Raw genomic sequence first — 17,440 nt, 5'->3', positions numbered from 1 at the left:
ATGACTAGCTGTGTTGTAGTCCAAACGTCTAGATTTTCTGATCTTTCTCCAAAGATCAAACATGCTGATGCTGAAAAGGGGGGGGAAATCAAGCTTCCTGTTGGAGACTATAATTTTTAAATTTTAAAAGTTAATACCTTCCTACTTATCTGATCCAGCAAGGCCACAGTCTTGTACTTCTGCTGTTGTAGTTATGTTGGAGGATAAACTAATCAAATGATCCTCTCTCCAGGCTGCTAAATTTACAAGCTCTTTAAACTGATACAACTGGATCTTGTTATTGCTATAAATACTTTGTTCCCCCAAATACCTGATAAGGTAGGGGAGGGGTTGTGGCAAGACTACTGTGGCTTGGGCAAAATTGCCCCTTGTGCAGTGAGCTAGTAAAGCTTACTGATCCAGACTCAAGTTAATAGTTTTAGAAGCAGGGTAGTTTTTCTCCCTTTTGCATTCTCTATCCCTATCCTCCATTTCATGGCCGTTGCAGGATTTAGGTATCCAGAAGTCATATTACGTAATGAAGTTGCTTGGTTTGCAATTCTGCTTTTAACAGTATCAGTAACATGTAGTAAATACATAACTTCCCGATTTGCAGTAACCTGCCAGATAAAATTCTCTAGCCTATGCAATGTCAGCAACACTTAATGGTTAGTCTTGTAGAAGGTGGTTGTGTACTCAGTTACTCTTCTCATAAACCTCCTTTGAACACTCTCCAATATGACTTTTGGGTGTTCTACTTCCATTTGCTCCACCGATACAGCCTAAAGGAGCAAGGCATAACTCCTTGTACCTATAAGATGTCAGAGTGCATTAAAATATGAACCATTTAGCTCACAAACTTAGATGAGATCTGCAACTTTAGTATGAAGGGGTCCAGGTGGACTTTTTTGGAAGCTCACTTCATGCTTTGTAGCTGTTTGGAACTGTTACAGAACAGCTTTGTTAGAAGCAATCTTGTGCAGTGTTGACCTTGGTATTAGATGTGAAACTTAAGCATGCCTCAGCTTCAATACTATTCTGACCAGCAAGTCCAAGCAGCTCCTCGGTTCTTGTAACGCTTTTTGAATATCCATTGTAGTAATGGCAGTTGGACTAGACTAATATAAACTTTTCGGTTTTCCCCATGCCCAGCTCAAAAACATTACAAGACCAGTCTCTTCAGATGAAAGCTTAAGTAGGCTCAATGCTTTTGCCTGACATTGCTAATCTTTCAGTAGGCAACTGGTAGCAAAACTTGTGTAACACAAAGTATGTGTAAATTTATTTGAACCCTGCCCATCTTCAGACCTACAGAAATGGATATTGAGAAGTCAGACTAAATTAACCATTGTCTAGACAGATGCTGGAAATGAGATGCTTCCTGAAGTATCTGGTTGAATTACATTGCAATTTGCATTAATATATCCTTGTATCTTGTAACCATAAGGTGATATGCTGAGTGTATAAGCATTTTGAAAATAAGATGTTGCAGAACTGGTTTTCACAACATTTGAATTGACTCCCCTTTTTTTGTATGTAGGGGGTAATGTGTGTTAGGATTATTATGGTATGCTGAAAAATCTGGAAAGGACCTGAAGGGGTGTATTGGAAATTGCTTTGGGTGGGGCTGGATTAGGAGTTGGAGTGCTGGATGCTACTAACAGGTGTTGGCAAATACTTATCTGCAAATAAAGACAAAGTTGTGCAGTGTAGCTTCTGATACCTGTTTAATTTTTCCACTTAAAATGGCATGTTTTAGTGCTAGTCCTTTGATCTGTATAATCAGTTTAGGTAATGAACTCTTCCAGAGTTTAAGAACATGCGGTCATATTTCTAAATGTAGCTGACAAGATTCACTATCCTGTTAGATGTGTGATCAGGCCACAAATTTTACAAGACTAAACACTTCTATCCATCTTCCAAAGAGAACCTTATGTTAAATGTGTAACTAGTGAGAGGACACTTTCTTAATATTTCACTTGTGCCCCTCAGGACCAAGAAGGCAAACCAAAGAGAGCTGATGTTCATGACAACAAGGATGGCACTTATGCAGTAACATATGTCCCAGACAAGACGGGCCGTTATATGATTGGTGTTAAATATGGTGGGGATGACATCCCATCTTCCCCTTACCGAATCCGTGCATCGCCAGCAGGGGATGCAAGCAAGTGTTTGGCCACAGGTACGTGGCCAGTCTGTGTTCTGAAATACTTGGTGTATTCCTACCCTTTTTTTCACATGAGTATTTCTAGCTAAGCTACAAAAGGCTTTTTCTGTGACCTTGCCTGAAAAGACTGCAAAAGTAAAAATGAAGTAACTGCCTTCATAGTGGGTGCAGTTACCTGCAGGTCCCAAAATAGCTTCTCATAGAACAGCATTCTAACAGAATTGACTTCCCTAAGATCATCTTTTGGGGATGATTCCTTTTTGTGGGTTAGGAAGAAACTCTTGCCGGGGTAAGCCAGATATCAACTGCAGCCCTTCTTTGACTGTAGAAAAGTCAGACAGTTGAAGTTTGACACTTGCATTGGCATAGATGAGTCTCACTGAACTTAAACATCTATGCAGGGTAAGAAGGTGTGATTAAAACCTCACTTCTGCACATGGTGAGTTAGCATGCAAGTTCTAGCAGAGCCAAATGTACAGAAACCAGCTTCAGTCGAAGTGAGAAGACAACTTGTACTACTAGGTAACAGCTGTGACCCCCGCCCCTCCACGTATTACAGTAACACCCAAAGCTGCTCATGTTAGGTCCTGGACAGAGATGTAGTCCTTTCCCTCAATTCAATCTGTAGAACTGAATGTAATGATTGGAGGCATCCAAACATCCAGTTTATAGGACTTAAATTCCTGTAGTGAACATGCACAGCAGAGCTCTACTCCAGGTTTTGATGACAGTTACAGGAAAAGCATAGAATCTTGAACTTGGATGTTGGCTGGTAAGTAAAAACTAACTTCATCTCTGAATTTAATGTAAATCTAACCTACATCTACACACCCATAAGGACTTTTAGATAATAGTTTCACTTAAACTGGCACTAACTGAAAGTTTTTTTTATGAAGTTTAACTGTCACTTTCTAAAGTTAGTATTTTTGACAGTTGAGATGTTTTCAAGCTTCTAAAATAACTATAGATTCCAATCACAAATAAAGAAATAGCACCGCAGTGATCTTAAATCAACATTAGGGAGAGAACATTTGGCTTAATGTCCTCATACTACTTTCTGATCCAGTGAATTATTCAGCATTGTTGAGAGCAGCACTAACTGCTGAAGCCTTGAATTGAAAGTTTCTCAAGTTCCTTGTCCGCTTAAATCACTTTCCTTAAAATAAACTATTCCTTATCTGTGGCATCCATAGAAACACTCAAATGCTGCTGATCTATATTAAATGACCAAAGCTGTGACCATTTTGGTACTTAAATGTGAACAAATTGCTTTCTTCAGTGATGAATGCCATTGTTTTCATTCCAAAGCAGATGTCCTAAATGTACTGTAAATCTTACACTTGATTTTTAAGTCTGATGAGAAATATGATGTCTTGTGCTTGATTGCTATGTATTCATGGGGGTTTCTCAAACAGATGCAACTAATACAGAAAGGGTTTCAATATACCTTTTTAAGAGCCCCTTCTTGGCAGAGTCAGAAGGGGAAACATGGTCAATTGTCATGGCTAGAATATCTTGCCTTAGCCCATACCAAGGAACTGAATCTTATTTCGCTCAGGGCATCTAGTTAAGTGACTAGGTTAGGTAGTACAAAGAGCCAAAGTGCCAGTTGGTTCCATATGTGAAGCAGTCTCCTGATAAAGGATTAAGTGATAGGTTGCTTTCTTAAATGTAAGTGTCCATCAGCTTTCTCCCTCAGAAGCTTTATTTTATTTTATCCTCGCCCAGCCTACTTGACTGAGCTGCGGAAGAATAAGATTAAAAACTGGCTCTTGCCGCTGAAATTCCTGAAACACATGAATATGTAAGCAAACATTTGTACCAGAACCACAGCTTGTACCACACCATAAACCTGGTCCTGTGACCATGTTACTGTTTCTCATATAGCCTTAATGTCTTCACAGGCGGCATGTCTGTTTAGTTATGATTAAAGCAAATCATCCTCTCGGGGAAAAAAATGACTGGTAAAACTTAACAATCTGTAACCAAAACTGCTTTCTAGGTCCTGGAATTGCATCCACTGTGAAGACTGGTGAGGAAGTTGGGTTTGTAGTCGATGCTAAATCTGCAGGAAAAGGTAAAGTGACATGCACAGTCCTGACTCCAGATGGGACAGAAGCTGAGGCAGATGTTGTTGAAAATGAGGATGGGACTTATGACATCTTCTACACTGCTGCTAAACCAGGAACTTATGTGATTTATGTCCGCTTTGGTGGAGTGGATATTCCAAACAGCCCCTTCACTGTAATGGTAAGGTTTGTTTGTTTTTTTATAACTTCCCTCTGTCATACTTCAGATTTTATTTGGTAGTTCTCTAATAGTCTGGCAGAAAAATTTGGACACATTACTTGTTCATATACAAATATTGCCATTTTGCAGTACAATTGGGTGCATGATACCATGGTGATGGACATGGTACAAGAATGGTCTTTTGGACAAAGATTTTATCTTCACTTCCAGAGCTTTCATCTCTACTTCAGATGTTAAGAATTCAAATCAGTGGCCATAGCCTCTAGTTTAAAAGTCCCCATTACCGTAGCTGTGCACTTAGCTACATGTGCATCATGTCTGACTTGTCAGTAATTTGTAACTTCATCCCAAATCCTAAAGATCCTTTTAAATAACCTGGAGTAGAACATGCTGTGCTTACTCTTCCAAACACACTTTTTGCAGAACTGCCTGCTAAATGACTTCTCTAATCTGAAGTCACTCTTTTATGGCAACTACCCATTTATACATGAGCATGCTATGCCTTATTTTGCCTGTTATGTAAGGAGGTCTCGGACACATTTGAGACAGGCCTTGTTGTAATTACCCAAAGGAGCCCTTGGCAGTAGATAGCTTAAACAACAAATCCTGAGTACAAAGCTTGGCTTGAAAAAACAGCTCTGCACACAGCATGATCTTACGTCTGCTTAACCAATCTAAAGACAAGGTGAAGTGAAGGAGGCTCTTTACTACACTAAAGTATCAGAGGGGCAGCTGTGTTAGTCTGTAGCTACAAAAATGGAGTCCGGTGGCACCTTAAAGACTAACAGATGTATTTGGGCATAAGCTTTCATGGTAAAAAAACCCACTTCTTCAGATGCCTAACTATGCTATTTGAGTGCCTAAATACTGGTGGTGTGGTGTTCCTATACTGTAGATCAGAACATGACTCAACACTACTTCCCAGTATTATGAAAAAAAAGTCTTGTTACAGCAACGTATGTTGTCAGACTCCCCTCATCACTAAACAACTCCGTGGTGTTGGGCTGAAAGGCTTAGAAAACTCCAATAGTGATTGTACCTATAGCCAGCCATTTTTAACCCAGTTGCATCCCTGTGTGTCTTGACTTCACAGCATGATTTATTGGTGTTGCCCTTTGACTTATAGTAGCTAACTCTCGGCAGATAGTTACTGTAGCCCCAGAAGACACTTCCTTGAAGTGACTCCCTTCACAGCCATGCAAAAATTGCACCAGAAACATCTCTTGAGGTCAATGAGCCTGTTCCAATGGCAGTCAGTTTGCTACTTCCTAATGTACTGATGCATTTGAGTCTGATGTGGGGGTTTTGGTGTTCTCAATACAAAAGAGCAATGGCTGTTTCTCTAAATAGACCTTTGTTTCAGTGTAAATTCCCAGTGTGTTGCTTCACTTAAGGGCTCTGCAATGAAGTAAACGGGCAAAGCAAGAGCAGTGGCATAACGGCAACTGAAGTGTTGTGGCCTAATGTCACACTCTGGATTTCTGTTGCTTCAAGTAGGAATGACTTGAGTCTGCCAGTCATCCAGTCTGCATATGTGGGAAGGGAGACTGCTCTGGAAAAGAACCAGATTGGGTGTCATGAATATGCATCAGGAGAATCCATTAACTAAGCACTATCATTAGTCAAGGATGCTCAGTCAGTTCCTGCAGTTGAATGTGTCCTGGTGAAGTGCCACTAGAGAACTGGGAGGAAATTTTTAGGGTGGGAAATGCCTATAAAGTGAAACCCCTAAGTGTTATGTACTCTCTAAAAGTATTAATTCCTCCACACTTGATATCCAATTAACCTGCGTTTGCCACTAACCAGGCTATGGATGCAGACGAAGTTGCAGTCATGTCGCAGGAGCCAGTAAGCGCATGTCCCCCTGGATTCCATCCCTGGGTACACAATTTTTTACTCTTCCTTCACATTCTATTTCAGAAATGACAGCCTGCTGCTTGGGACTGCTTGGTCTTTCTGGTCATTTGTTCACCGCTTTCCAGCTGATCAAATGTATTTTGGGATTCAGACTTCATGTGCAGATCTGTTTTCTTTGCTGCTTAAAGGGACTCTCCAAACTCTCAAACATGAAGAGGAACAGTGTCCATTTATTGCTCCTATTTCTGTAACTTAACAAATTCAACCTTGCAGTGTAACTTTAAGCAAACAGTGTTGTCTAAAACTGCATTGTGAAACTTGAATTTCTTCAGGCAAAAATTTGCTGCTGCTTACACTGCAATCATTCTACCATTCTAAAAAAAACCCTTTGTTTCAGGCCTTGAGCAACTAAAACTCAGATGGAGCCATTTTGCGTCTTGTGTGTGCTAAATTTTCTTTTTCTTCACTGGCGTTCAATTTTTATCTTAAGTGTGCTGAAAATCTTATTTTTGACTATTTGGCAGTTGGGTCAATATTAAGCTAAGGGGCATCAAGGGATGTTTAACTGGGCAGCTGTCTAGTTGGGCAAAATTTTGCAGTTGATCTCCACAGTACTTAGTGCAAACTTTGTGGACTGCACCAAACTGCACACAGATCAAATTCTCCTCTTTGTACTCTAAGCAAACGCCAGCTGTTCTGTACTTGCTCTGTCCCCATAAAATGACAGCGCTTTGTTTCCTTTAGGTCACAGAAGAACCTTATGTTCCTGTTGGTGACATGAATGGTGTGGGATTTAAGCCCTTTGATCTCGTTATTCCTTGGGCTGTAAGAAAGGGAGAAATAACAGGTAACCACTTCATAGTATGACAAGCTGCACGGAGCTGCCTTGCTTTTGACAGCACACTTTAGCATTTAACACTAAATGTGGTATGGAAAACGGCATTGACTATCTTGACGTATTAAGTACTATGTAACTTAAGAGTTTTTTACTTGCATACAGGAGGCATAAGCAACACAATAAAATATGCACATGTGAAATGTGTTAAATTCCAAAAGGCAACTCCTGGCACTGCCACCAATCCCCTTAGTCCTAAATGGAGACATTACCTATCCCATTCAGGGGCTCTGGATGCTTCTTTCTGGAGCACCTGTATATTGCTCCTGAAACTATAATGCAATTTATCAAGTGAACTCCTCCAGCATAGATGCTGCAGATTATCCTAGTCCATAGCTGCTGACTCTTCTTCCAGACCTTGTGTACAGCCTCGGTAGCTGACATCCTATTAGCTGCTAGAAGTGACACCAAGCCACATCCTCAAACCCATAATTTAAGGGGGCTGCCACAAACTAGAAGATTTTCTACTGGGATGGTGGCTAAAGTAATATGAAGTGCCCCATCTCACTGTTCCCCACCCCAAATGCACTGTAAGCCAGGTATCTGCATTTATTAGAATTGAGTTTTCTTCAAGAACATGACCACTTGTCCTTCAGCTCAGTATTTAGCTGCTGCCCAAGTGGGTTCCTTTACAGTGCTCATAATCACTTTTAAAGGATTGGGGGGAACCCCTTACAGAAGTGAGGTAACCAATCAATGATCATACATCCTACTAACCTTTCATTTTGCCAATATAATCTTGTGCTACATTGCCAGGCTGTTCACCATATGTCTGCTATACACATACAATATAGAAGCAAGAGTAGAAATATTTGGGATTCTCATTAGTCTATTTGTACTTGTGGACAAGTAACTTAACCATCTGAAATGCTGGGGTTTAAAAATGTCTGACCATTCAAAGGAGTGTGGGTGGGGGAGAGAACACATCCACTATTCCAGTTTAACTCTTAAACTGCCTTCTGTAGGCGAAGTTCATATGCCCTCAGGGAAAACTGCTACACCCGATATTGTGGATAACAAAGATGGTACGGTAACGGTTGGCTATTCTCCTACTGAGGTTGGGCTGCATGAAATGCACATAAAATACATTGGAAACCATATTCCAGGTGAGTGTCCAGCTGAGCCTTTTTTGCATTGGGACACACATTGTCAGTGTAAAACTGGGGATGTTCTGTTTGCTCCCAAATACCTTTGGCAATTTAGTTGTAACTGGCAGGTTGCATAACTCAGATTAAGAGGTATTCTCAGATACTAAGGTTAGAAGAGACCACTATAGTCATCTCGTCCAACCTCCTGCACAATGCAGGCCACAGAATCTCACCCACCCACTCCTGCAAAAAACCTCTCACCTATGTCTGAGCTATTGAAGTCCTCAAATCGTGGCTTAAAGACTTCAAGGTGCAGAGAATCCTTCAGCAAGTGACGCATGCCCCATACTACAGAGGAAGGCAAAAAACCTCCAGGGCCTCTTCCAATCTGCCCTGGAGGAAAATTCCTTCCCGACCCCAAATATGGCGATCAGCTAAACCCTGAGTGTATGGGCAAGATTCACCAGCCAGATACCTAGGAAAGAATTCTCATTCACTTCACGATTGGAGTAGAAATTCCCTGAAAAGCATTTACTATTGAAATGGCTTTGCTCGTTTCAATAGACAAGGAAATGAGAGTGAAAGCAAGTGGAGGCAAGGGAGCTTCCAGTGCAGTTCAGCAGCACAAGACTGACTTAATGGATTTGTTTTTTGGGAACTAGATGTTGTGGCATTTGTGACTTGCTAACAAGTCTCCCATCGTGGCCCAGAATGAGCTGAGCAATATGTTTAAGGAGCTGGGAAGACTGGCATGTTTGTTGCAATTCCTTCATTTTTAGAAGAATCTCAGATATTTATGTAATGGTGAAAGGAAGGTTCCAAGGAATTATGTATGCCAAACATAACACTAGAAAGGCTAAGATCTTGTAAACCATTGAATAAACATCCAATGCTTCTAACCCCCAATGTGATTTTTGTACATATTTTCATTGTCTGGTTTAACTCTTAAATCCTCCATAGAGAGCCCACTACAGTTCTATGTAAACTATCCAAACAGTGGAAATGTGTCTGCCTATGGACCTGGTCTCATTTATGGTATAGCAAACAAACCAGCGACTTTTACCATTGTTACAGAAGATGCTGGAGAGGGTGAGTTCTTCTAAGAGGGATGGTAAATATTGTTTTAACCAAACTTTAATTCTATACAAACAAGCCTAAAGCAATTTCAAACCTCAGATGTAATCTGGAGGTGTAGTTGAACTTAAGAAATAAACTAATAGTGATCTAACTTACTGGAAATAACCTTTGAATAACCTTTTTCTTTACTTTTCCCTTATAAAATCCCAGCTAACAAGTTAAAGTTAAATGCTGACATGAGTGGACTGTCAGACTCCTTTTTCTGAATTTTAACTTGCGCCCACACAGCAGAGTAAAAACTAACATTTCCTGTACACAGTAGTATTTCAGACTGTTTCCTGGAATAATAAACTTGGCTTAATTGTGGGGGGGCGCAGGGGAATTCATTAGTCAGTAAATTGACTCTGAAAAGTCTGTGTTCCATGAATCAAATGTTGTAGATTGAATCCTGCTCTGTCAAGGCCGCCTTGGCACACTTCTAGCTGCCTGAAGCAAATGGCTTTCCTGCTTAAAATTTTTTCTGACAGGATAAAACTGAACAGTAAACATCAAACTTGAATACTAAGCGATAAATCTATTAGTAACGGGTGCCTTCCTTACAGCTACCTTGCCTCTTTAAATTTTATTTAAGTTACTCAGAACACTACTTTCTATAACAGGTGGACTGGACTTGGCTATTGAAGGACCTTCAAAAGCAGAAATTAGCTGCATTGATAACAAAGATGGCACTTGCACAGTCACGTACTTGCCAACCCTACCTGGAGATTACAGCATACTAGTGAAGTACAATGACAAACACATCCCAGGCAGCCCCTTCACTGCCAGGATCACAGGTGTGAAGAAGACTGTGTTTTGACCCAATAATTAACTGTTCTAATCAACAGATGGTCAGATTCCAGAGTGCAAGCTGCCCAACTGCCTCTTCGGTGTATAACTGTAAAATTGGGAAGTTACTTTCTGGCCTGCAGTCTGGGTGAGGCAGCCAACTTTGTTGAGTCAGTGAAGTCTACACATTAGCCTTGTGAATTAACCTGTAAGGCTTGTAACTTAATCTCCTACATTACTAAATATAGCAAAACTGCCATTCTTGTGCTAGCTAAACTGCTGTAATGGTAAGTGCATGGGATGAGAGGAGGGCCTGGAGGTCATCCATCTAGCCTCATACTGGCTCAGAATGCCTTTGGATGAGGTCTGCAGCTGTTCTAAGTGGAAACAGAGCTCTGTGTTTCCAGACACAGCAAGCTTGTGACACTGACCAGCCCACTTAAGAGTTACCAAGCTGGACTGAAAGAATAATGCTGAAGTGTCTTCCTAACATGATCTTGTTCCATATTTATCCTTTCATGGGATAGAATTCCAGATCTTATCAGAGACCACCATAGTAAGACACAATAAAAAGTGCTTTATCAGTTGATAAGGCAAACAAAGCAGAGTTGGCTCAGACTGACCATCTGACAGAGCTAGAACAAGATGTGGGCCTCCCAGCTCAGCCTGCATTATAAAGCTAATCATGCATAATTCTAGTCATGCATAATTCTAACTGGAATCTGCTCTTATTTTTGTAGATGATGGCAGAAGAAGATCCCAAGTTAAGCTTGGTTCTGCTGCTGACTTCTTGCTGGACATTAACGAGTCTGATCTCAGCCTCTTAACAGCCAGTATTAGAGCCCCATCTGGTCGTGATGAGCCTTGTCTTCTGAAAAGATTACCCAATAACCACATTGGTAAGCTCAGCCTCTTCCCAAGAAAGGAAACTAAAATGCTGTCTTGCAGTTGTTACTAGCTGGTCATTCACTAGCTTGTGGAACGGGTTAACATCTTTCCAGTGTCCTCCAATCCTCACCTGGCAAGAGTGTTGGCCGGGAACAGAATGGGTATGGAGACTGAATGCTTGGCTTGCCCTTGATGTAATACTCCATGCTGGGGTTGAGGCACATGTCTAGGTGCTCTGGTGCTGATACCCAGGATGAATCAACTTGGATTAACAGTTTTCTAGAGCCTGGTATTCCCTACTGGCCCCTTAAATGAGTACTGCATCTGTACAGCAAAATTAAAAGGCTTAATTGCTTTGTCAGTGTAGTGCTTCATGATTCGTGTGACAAAGGTTTTAATCCGGGCAGCATGTATGCAAACCTATAAGCCAGCCTGTCTTATTCCTGCTGTGATTGTCTGCCCTGTAGGTATCTCATTCATTCCACGAGAAGTAGGCGAACACCTTGTCAGCATTAAGAAAAATGGAAGTCATGTGCCAAACAGCCCAGTATCTATCATGGTGGTTCAGTCAGAGATTGGAGATGCCAGCAGAGCAAAAGTTTCGGGCCGCGGCTTGATAGAAGGACGCACGTTTGAGATGTGTGATTTCATTGTAGATACAAGAGATGCAGGTTAGTGCTTATGGGAAGGCTCCATTTTGGAACAGTGCTTCAGCGCTCTTTTTTTTTCTGAAGGAGGCCTGCGTTATGTTGTCTAGTGCAAAGTGTGAATTAGTTGCTGGCCCCAAACATTCTTGCATACTAAGTATTCGTGCTACTACATTTTAATGCTATTCAAGTTGTTTACAAGTGTAAAGCCTTTCAGAGACACTCTGCCTGTTAGCTTAGTCTTACGTGTTACTTCTAACAGATTCAAGAAGCCTATTTGATATTTTGTGTAGTAGCTTTCCTGGGTTTTTGTTTTTTCCCATGTAGTGATAGCTATTATATATATAGCTAGCTAGCTTTTTTTCTTTATGGGCCTCTCTTGCAACAGGGGAAGGTGCACTTACACAATCAGGAAAATGTGGGTGTAAAACTGCCAGTTTCTGACAGGGCATCCAAGGATAGTACCTGAAACTTCTTCCCCTGTCTGAAACTAATTGAGTACTGACAACATAACAATCTAAGTGTAAAAACAAGTTATACCTGACTGTGTGGGTGGGTTTTTAACAAAAACCCCAAAGAGCTGTGTAAGCTCAAAGGCTTCTCTCACCAACAGATGTTGGTCCAATAAGATATTACCTCACCTACCTTGTCTCTGGTTATACAATGGTAGCCAGAAAGTACTGCAATAAAAATAGCATTAGACTATCTTTATTCAAGGCTTCATGTGACCAGTTCATCCATACGCTGAAATGACTGGCTTACTTGCTTCAGAATCAGTTGCCAAGCTTGCATTTGAACCATGTTTGACTTCAAATCATTTGTTCGTAACTTGATTTTTTTTTTTTTACTGTATGTGGGGCTAAACTAACATGTTGCAACTTGTAGGTTATGGTGGGATCTCACTGGCAGTTGAAGGACCTAGCAAGGTAGATATTCAAACAGAAGACCTAGAAGATGGAACCTGTCTAGTATCATATTTTCCAACTGTACCTGGTGTGTACATAGTGTCCACTAAATTTGCAGATGAGCATGTTCCAGGTAAGAAGGAATGGCTTACAGCTTGCTGTACCAGACTCAGGGAGTTAATACTTCCTAGCTGCTATACTGGATCCATTGTTTTATATTTGTTGCCTTGGCTGTGACCTGTTTGATGCTGGTGTTGAAGATGTGCTTGTTTTGAAACAGCAGGTCTTTAAGGGAGCACTGAGGTAACATCAAGGGAAGATGTGTACTGCATCTCTAATACCAGTCTATTAGCCGATTAAGTGATGCTCAAAAGATAAAATGGTGGTATGAATGCAGTGGGGAGGGGCAGGTGTTTAGTGGGTTACATGCTCTAGTTTACCTCTCCCAGAGTAACTGCTTTAGGGAGGGAAAAGACCAAGAATATTGGCAGGACCATGCCTCAGATTGAGTAGGGGGAAAGGATACTAGAAGGCCCTACTTTCTGAACGAATCTCTCTCCACTGCTGAATTCACACTACATACCAATGCAGGAGAGTAAAGGAATCTAAAATCCTGACCTGCGTAATACTTTCTGCAGGTGCGCAGACACCAGGATTAGTCATCCTCTTCTGCAAGCATGTTCAGAGCAGGGGGAGCCCAGTACCATAACTTGGGTGTGGGAGGAGAGTGGATTTCTCCCTTCAGTGTCTGCATGCACGCGCACATTCTCTGAAGAAATGTGCAGTAGTGGTGGCCTTTATTGGAGAGGCATCAAAAAGGTACTTAAAGAGAGTAGCTGGTCCATTAATCTTGCTAGTTCTTCAGTTGCTGCATGGGATTATGCATAGTCCATAGGCTGTACACAAGGTCTGGAAGAAGTCAGTAGCTATGGACTATCTGCTGCATGGGAAATGGTACCAATATCAGACTCTTGAACCTTTGGGTTTTTCACTACTCAGCACTAGGAGTAAGTGTTCCAAATTCCTTAGCTGTGTAGATTGTATCTATTGACTGTCTTCTATTTCTCATCACTAATTAGAAAAAACTGTAGGATTTTTCATTAAAGATTGAAACACTTCACTAGCTTTCACATATTTCCAAGCTGAAGTGTTGTGCTTCTTACAGGTAGTCCGTTTACTGTGAAAATAAGTGGTGAAGGAAGAGTGAAGGAGAGTATCACACGTGCAAGAGGAGCTCCCTCTGTTGCAACAGTTGGAAGCATGTGTGACCTTAACCTGAAAATTCCAGGTAACACTTCCTGACTGGCTGTTACACTGCACAAGGTTTAACTTGTTTTACATCCATGCCTCACTTCCCACAGAAAACCTCATGGGAACATGGAACCTGCAAATGATTGCTTGTTTAGCATGCTGTTAGCTAAAATGCTAAGTGTCTTAATGAGACCTGAAACTTAGAGTGCATTTATATTTTAATTCAGATGCATTGGTTAAGCTGTTAAAAAGTAGGATGTAACAATGTTTAACAAATGGAGGAATAACTTGCTGAATAAATAAAATCAAACCACATTTAGTGATGTGGAAAGTAGAGCTATACAACAGTTACTGTATTAACTTAACCTAGAGACCACTTCTGTGGAACTCTTGTTTGTATTTCTACTTGGCAAACTTGAGAGAAAACATAGGCTTTTGAACAATATAACCTTCTTTAAATCCACTATCACTTCCTTAGTGTGGTGTGAATATTTCAAAATGCTTATGAAAAATTTTCAGTGAAGTTTTTTCTTTTAGCAAATGGTATTTAGATGTCCATAATATAAACTAGTTATCTATATATCCTAAGGTGAGAACTTGTGTAAACCAGATATAGTACCTGAGCCACTTACTGTTTCTAGTGGAAGAATTTTATAGCTGTATTTTGACAATATTTCTCAACTTCTATTACAATGACTGTCCCAGCTATTCTTGCATCTTCCCCTCCTTTTATTTAATTTCCTTACTACCGCCTTAGTGACTCTGTTCCAAATGGCTGTGTCTCTGTAGGAACTCCCTCATTTCTCTTGTTAGTTTAATCTCTGTTTTTGTCTGCTGAGCTGAAGGACAATTGCCCGACTCAGTTGAGAGAACCTGTCATATTTTCATGGCTGGATGAGCTATTGTCAAGAGCCAGACTTTCCAGTCTGCCTTTTGGGTCCACAGCAGTGCAAAGTGCTCAGTGGAGGCTATGGAGGGTGCATTTTTAGCACCAGGCACATGGAGTCCAAGAGTGGCAGTGTGCTCACATTTAATTACCCAGCCTGACTTGCATAAAATCCCATTCTTACTGAGCATGGTGTTAAAAAGTGAATATCTGTGGGCAGAAATTTAGTGCATTTAAGGGAGGGAATTTTAAAGAATTAAGTGAAGTTCAATAAGCAAGCAAATCTCATATTAGCCCCCTTAAAAACAATCAGAAAAGTGACTTGTAGCTACTTCCATAATGTAGAGGTGAGAGTCCTAACTATCCTGAAGTGGTGACATACCCAATCTGAAAGACTTTTAACCACCATATTTATTACTTTCTGGATTAGGTAAATTACCTTATCATGGTGAACAAATACCTTATTTTCAAGAATACTGCTGAGTTAAAACACAATATTCTGAAACTATTTCCATGATATTGGTGACTGTTTTTATAAATGTCACCATCAGTATGCTCCTTTATATCTTGAATAATTGTGCAGGCATTTCATGCTTTAATGGCTGGCTGATATTTCACCTTTTTCCTAAAACTACCTGGATACTGCTGGCTAGGGTAAATGACTCCACTGTGAAGACAGTGGAAATCCATGGATACTAGCTCTTGACCATCTTCTATTAACCATGTCCATGGTGCTCCCGCAAGCATGATTATAAATCCATAACATTTTGTCACTTAAAACAAAGAATAGACCAACTAAACAAGCAACAGACCATATATGGGTCTTGCTCAGCCATGCCAGGCAGTCAGATGTACGTTCTCGGGCTTAATGTCTTCCATACTAGGAGGGTAGAACTACAGAAATGGTGTATTCTGCCCTTGTGGCAGGGCACTCTGGATTGCCCTATTGGACTTGGAAGTAGTTTTGATAAACTGTAAAACTCCTTGCCCAGAGACTCAGTTACCATGCCAGATAAACGATTTGGGTCTGGGATAGCCTTGGCAGGACCAAGCATGGATGCACAGATTTATTTAAAAATTAAGTGAAAAAGCTAAATTCATTATTTAATCTAGCCCATAATAGATTTGCCCATGTCTGTTTAGGTGGGATATTTTTACAAGTACCTAAGGGAGTTGGCCCTACAAAGCCCATTGTCTCAAATCTCAACCTTAATCATTTTGTTCCATTAGTGACTGCTAACCTCTCTCTTTCTGTCCAGAAATTGATAGTGGTGATATGACAGCCCAGGTAACTAGCCCCTCTGGAAGAACAGCAGATGCAGAAATAAATGAAGCTGGAAAAAACACATACTGTGTCCGCTTTGTGCCACAAGAAATGGGGGTCCACACTGTGGATGTCAAATACAGAGGACAGCATGTCCCAGGCAGTCCTTTCCAATTCACTGTGGGGCCACTTGGTGAAGGCGGGGCTAATAAAGTAAGAGCTGGAGGTCCAGGACTTGAGAGAGCAGAAGCCGGCATCCCAGGTGAGAATTCCTTGACTTCACTACCAGACTCCTGTAGCTTGGAATACAATACACCAGACCCTCACTAGAACGCAGGATTTGGGATCCATGCATGGTACTGCGTTAATATGAATTGTAATTAAATTTGGGATCCATGGCTGTCACCACATTATATGCAAATTCGCGCTATATAGATGCACATTCTAGCGAGGTTCCGGTGTACTACATGATTGTCTTTAGAGCAGCAAGTCAGGTAGTACACTACAGTCAACTGCTGTAAACAGGACTCTGTACAGCTTGGTGGCTCAGCTAGAGCTTAGTTGTAATGGTGCATCACTTCAAGCTGTGTAGTATGCCGTTGAAATACAGGCCAAGAAAAATAACATACAGCTGCATTGAATGGGTGGTGAAGGTCTTGTATAACAATCTTCAGCTTCTTAAATTCAAGTGTCCAATGACATGCTATATCGATAGGACCGTGGTAACCCTAGGTTGTCTTGACAGGTGTCAGTTCCTAGTCTACTTTTTTTAGCTAAAGAGCACAAACCCCTAGTAGGCACTGCAAAACACTGATGCAACTTGCCTGGGTCTACCTTAGCCCAATGCCAGTGCAGCACATCTACACTAGGGATTTGCATCTGTGTTGCTAAATCAGTGCAAAAAGTGTAGATGAGGCCTAAAATGTAACTTTTAATGTTTGTTCTGACTTAATACAGAACTCTCACCAGGTTGGGTGTTAAGACTCAGACAACTGTAGTAAACCTGAATGATACAATGAATAGAGGCAGAATTATATGTTGAAGGCGCATGTACCTTCAGCCTGTCAGTGGCCAGTAACACTACCTGAGAATGAATTAACAGTTACTATTTTTTTCTAAATCTAAATGGTAAAACTGTCAGTCTTTGTCGATGGCTTTCACGTGGTAGAAGTCATCACCATGGTATATCAGTATTAAAACCATTGCATAGGGAATATACTTCTTGACAAGAAGGACTCAATCTTCACTAGCAGTTCTCTCCAGTGAGAACTCTGCCTGTATGCTTTGTCAACAGCTGAATTCAGTATATGGACAAGAGAAGCTGGAGCTGGAGGGCTTTCTATTGCAGTAGAAGGCCCAAGTAAAGCAGAAATTGCCTTTGAAGACCATAAAGATGGCTCTTGTGGTGTATCCTACATTGCTCAAGAACCTGGTATGTAGTGAAACCAAATACTACTGAAA

The 17,440-nt window shown here is 40.9% G+C and overlaps 1 protein-coding gene across 5 annotated transcripts in view; it reads left to right on the top strand.

Annotated features, from left to right (window-relative positions):
* FLNB (filamin B) overlaps positions 1 to 17,440 on the top strand; it is a 112,996-nt gene that overhangs the window by 81,164 nt on the left and 14,392 nt on the right. For 3 of the 5 annotated variants that reach the window (XM_073351443.2, XM_073351441.2, XM_073351440.2), the window contains 13 exons: positions 1,972 to 2,161; positions 4,149 to 4,396; positions 6,203 to 6,277; positions 6,998 to 7,100; positions 8,114 to 8,254; positions 9,197 to 9,325; positions 9,973 to 10,146; positions 10,879 to 11,037; positions 11,494 to 11,697; positions 12,559 to 12,711; positions 13,744 to 13,866; positions 15,975 to 16,241; positions 17,274 to 17,411. In XM_073351443.2, the coding sequence (XP_073207544.1) occupies positions 1,972 to 2,161; positions 4,149 to 4,396; positions 6,203 to 6,277; positions 6,998 to 7,100; positions 8,114 to 8,254; positions 9,197 to 9,325; positions 9,973 to 10,146; positions 10,879 to 11,037; positions 11,494 to 11,697; positions 12,559 to 12,711; positions 13,744 to 13,866; positions 15,975 to 16,241; positions 17,274 to 17,411 (2,104 nt within the window). The remainder of the gene's footprint in view (positions 1 to 1,971; positions 2,162 to 4,148; positions 4,397 to 6,202; positions 6,278 to 6,997; positions 7,101 to 8,113; positions 8,255 to 9,196; positions 9,326 to 9,972; positions 10,147 to 10,878; positions 11,038 to 11,493; positions 11,698 to 12,558; positions 12,712 to 13,743; positions 13,867 to 15,974; positions 16,242 to 17,273; positions 17,412 to 17,440) is intronic. The other 2 variants (XM_073351442.2, XM_073351444.2) reach the window with 1 other exon arrangement.

Source organism: Lepidochelys kempii, chromosome 7 (genome assembly GCF_965140285.1).
Source record: "Lepidochelys kempii isolate rLepKem1 chromosome 7, rLepKem1.hap1, whole genome shotgun sequence".
NCBI lineage: Eukaryota > Metazoa > Chordata > Testudines > Cheloniidae > Lepidochelys > Lepidochelys kempii.
Note: the sequence above shows the minus strand (reverse complement) of the source record. Positions and strands in the feature narration are given on the sequence as shown.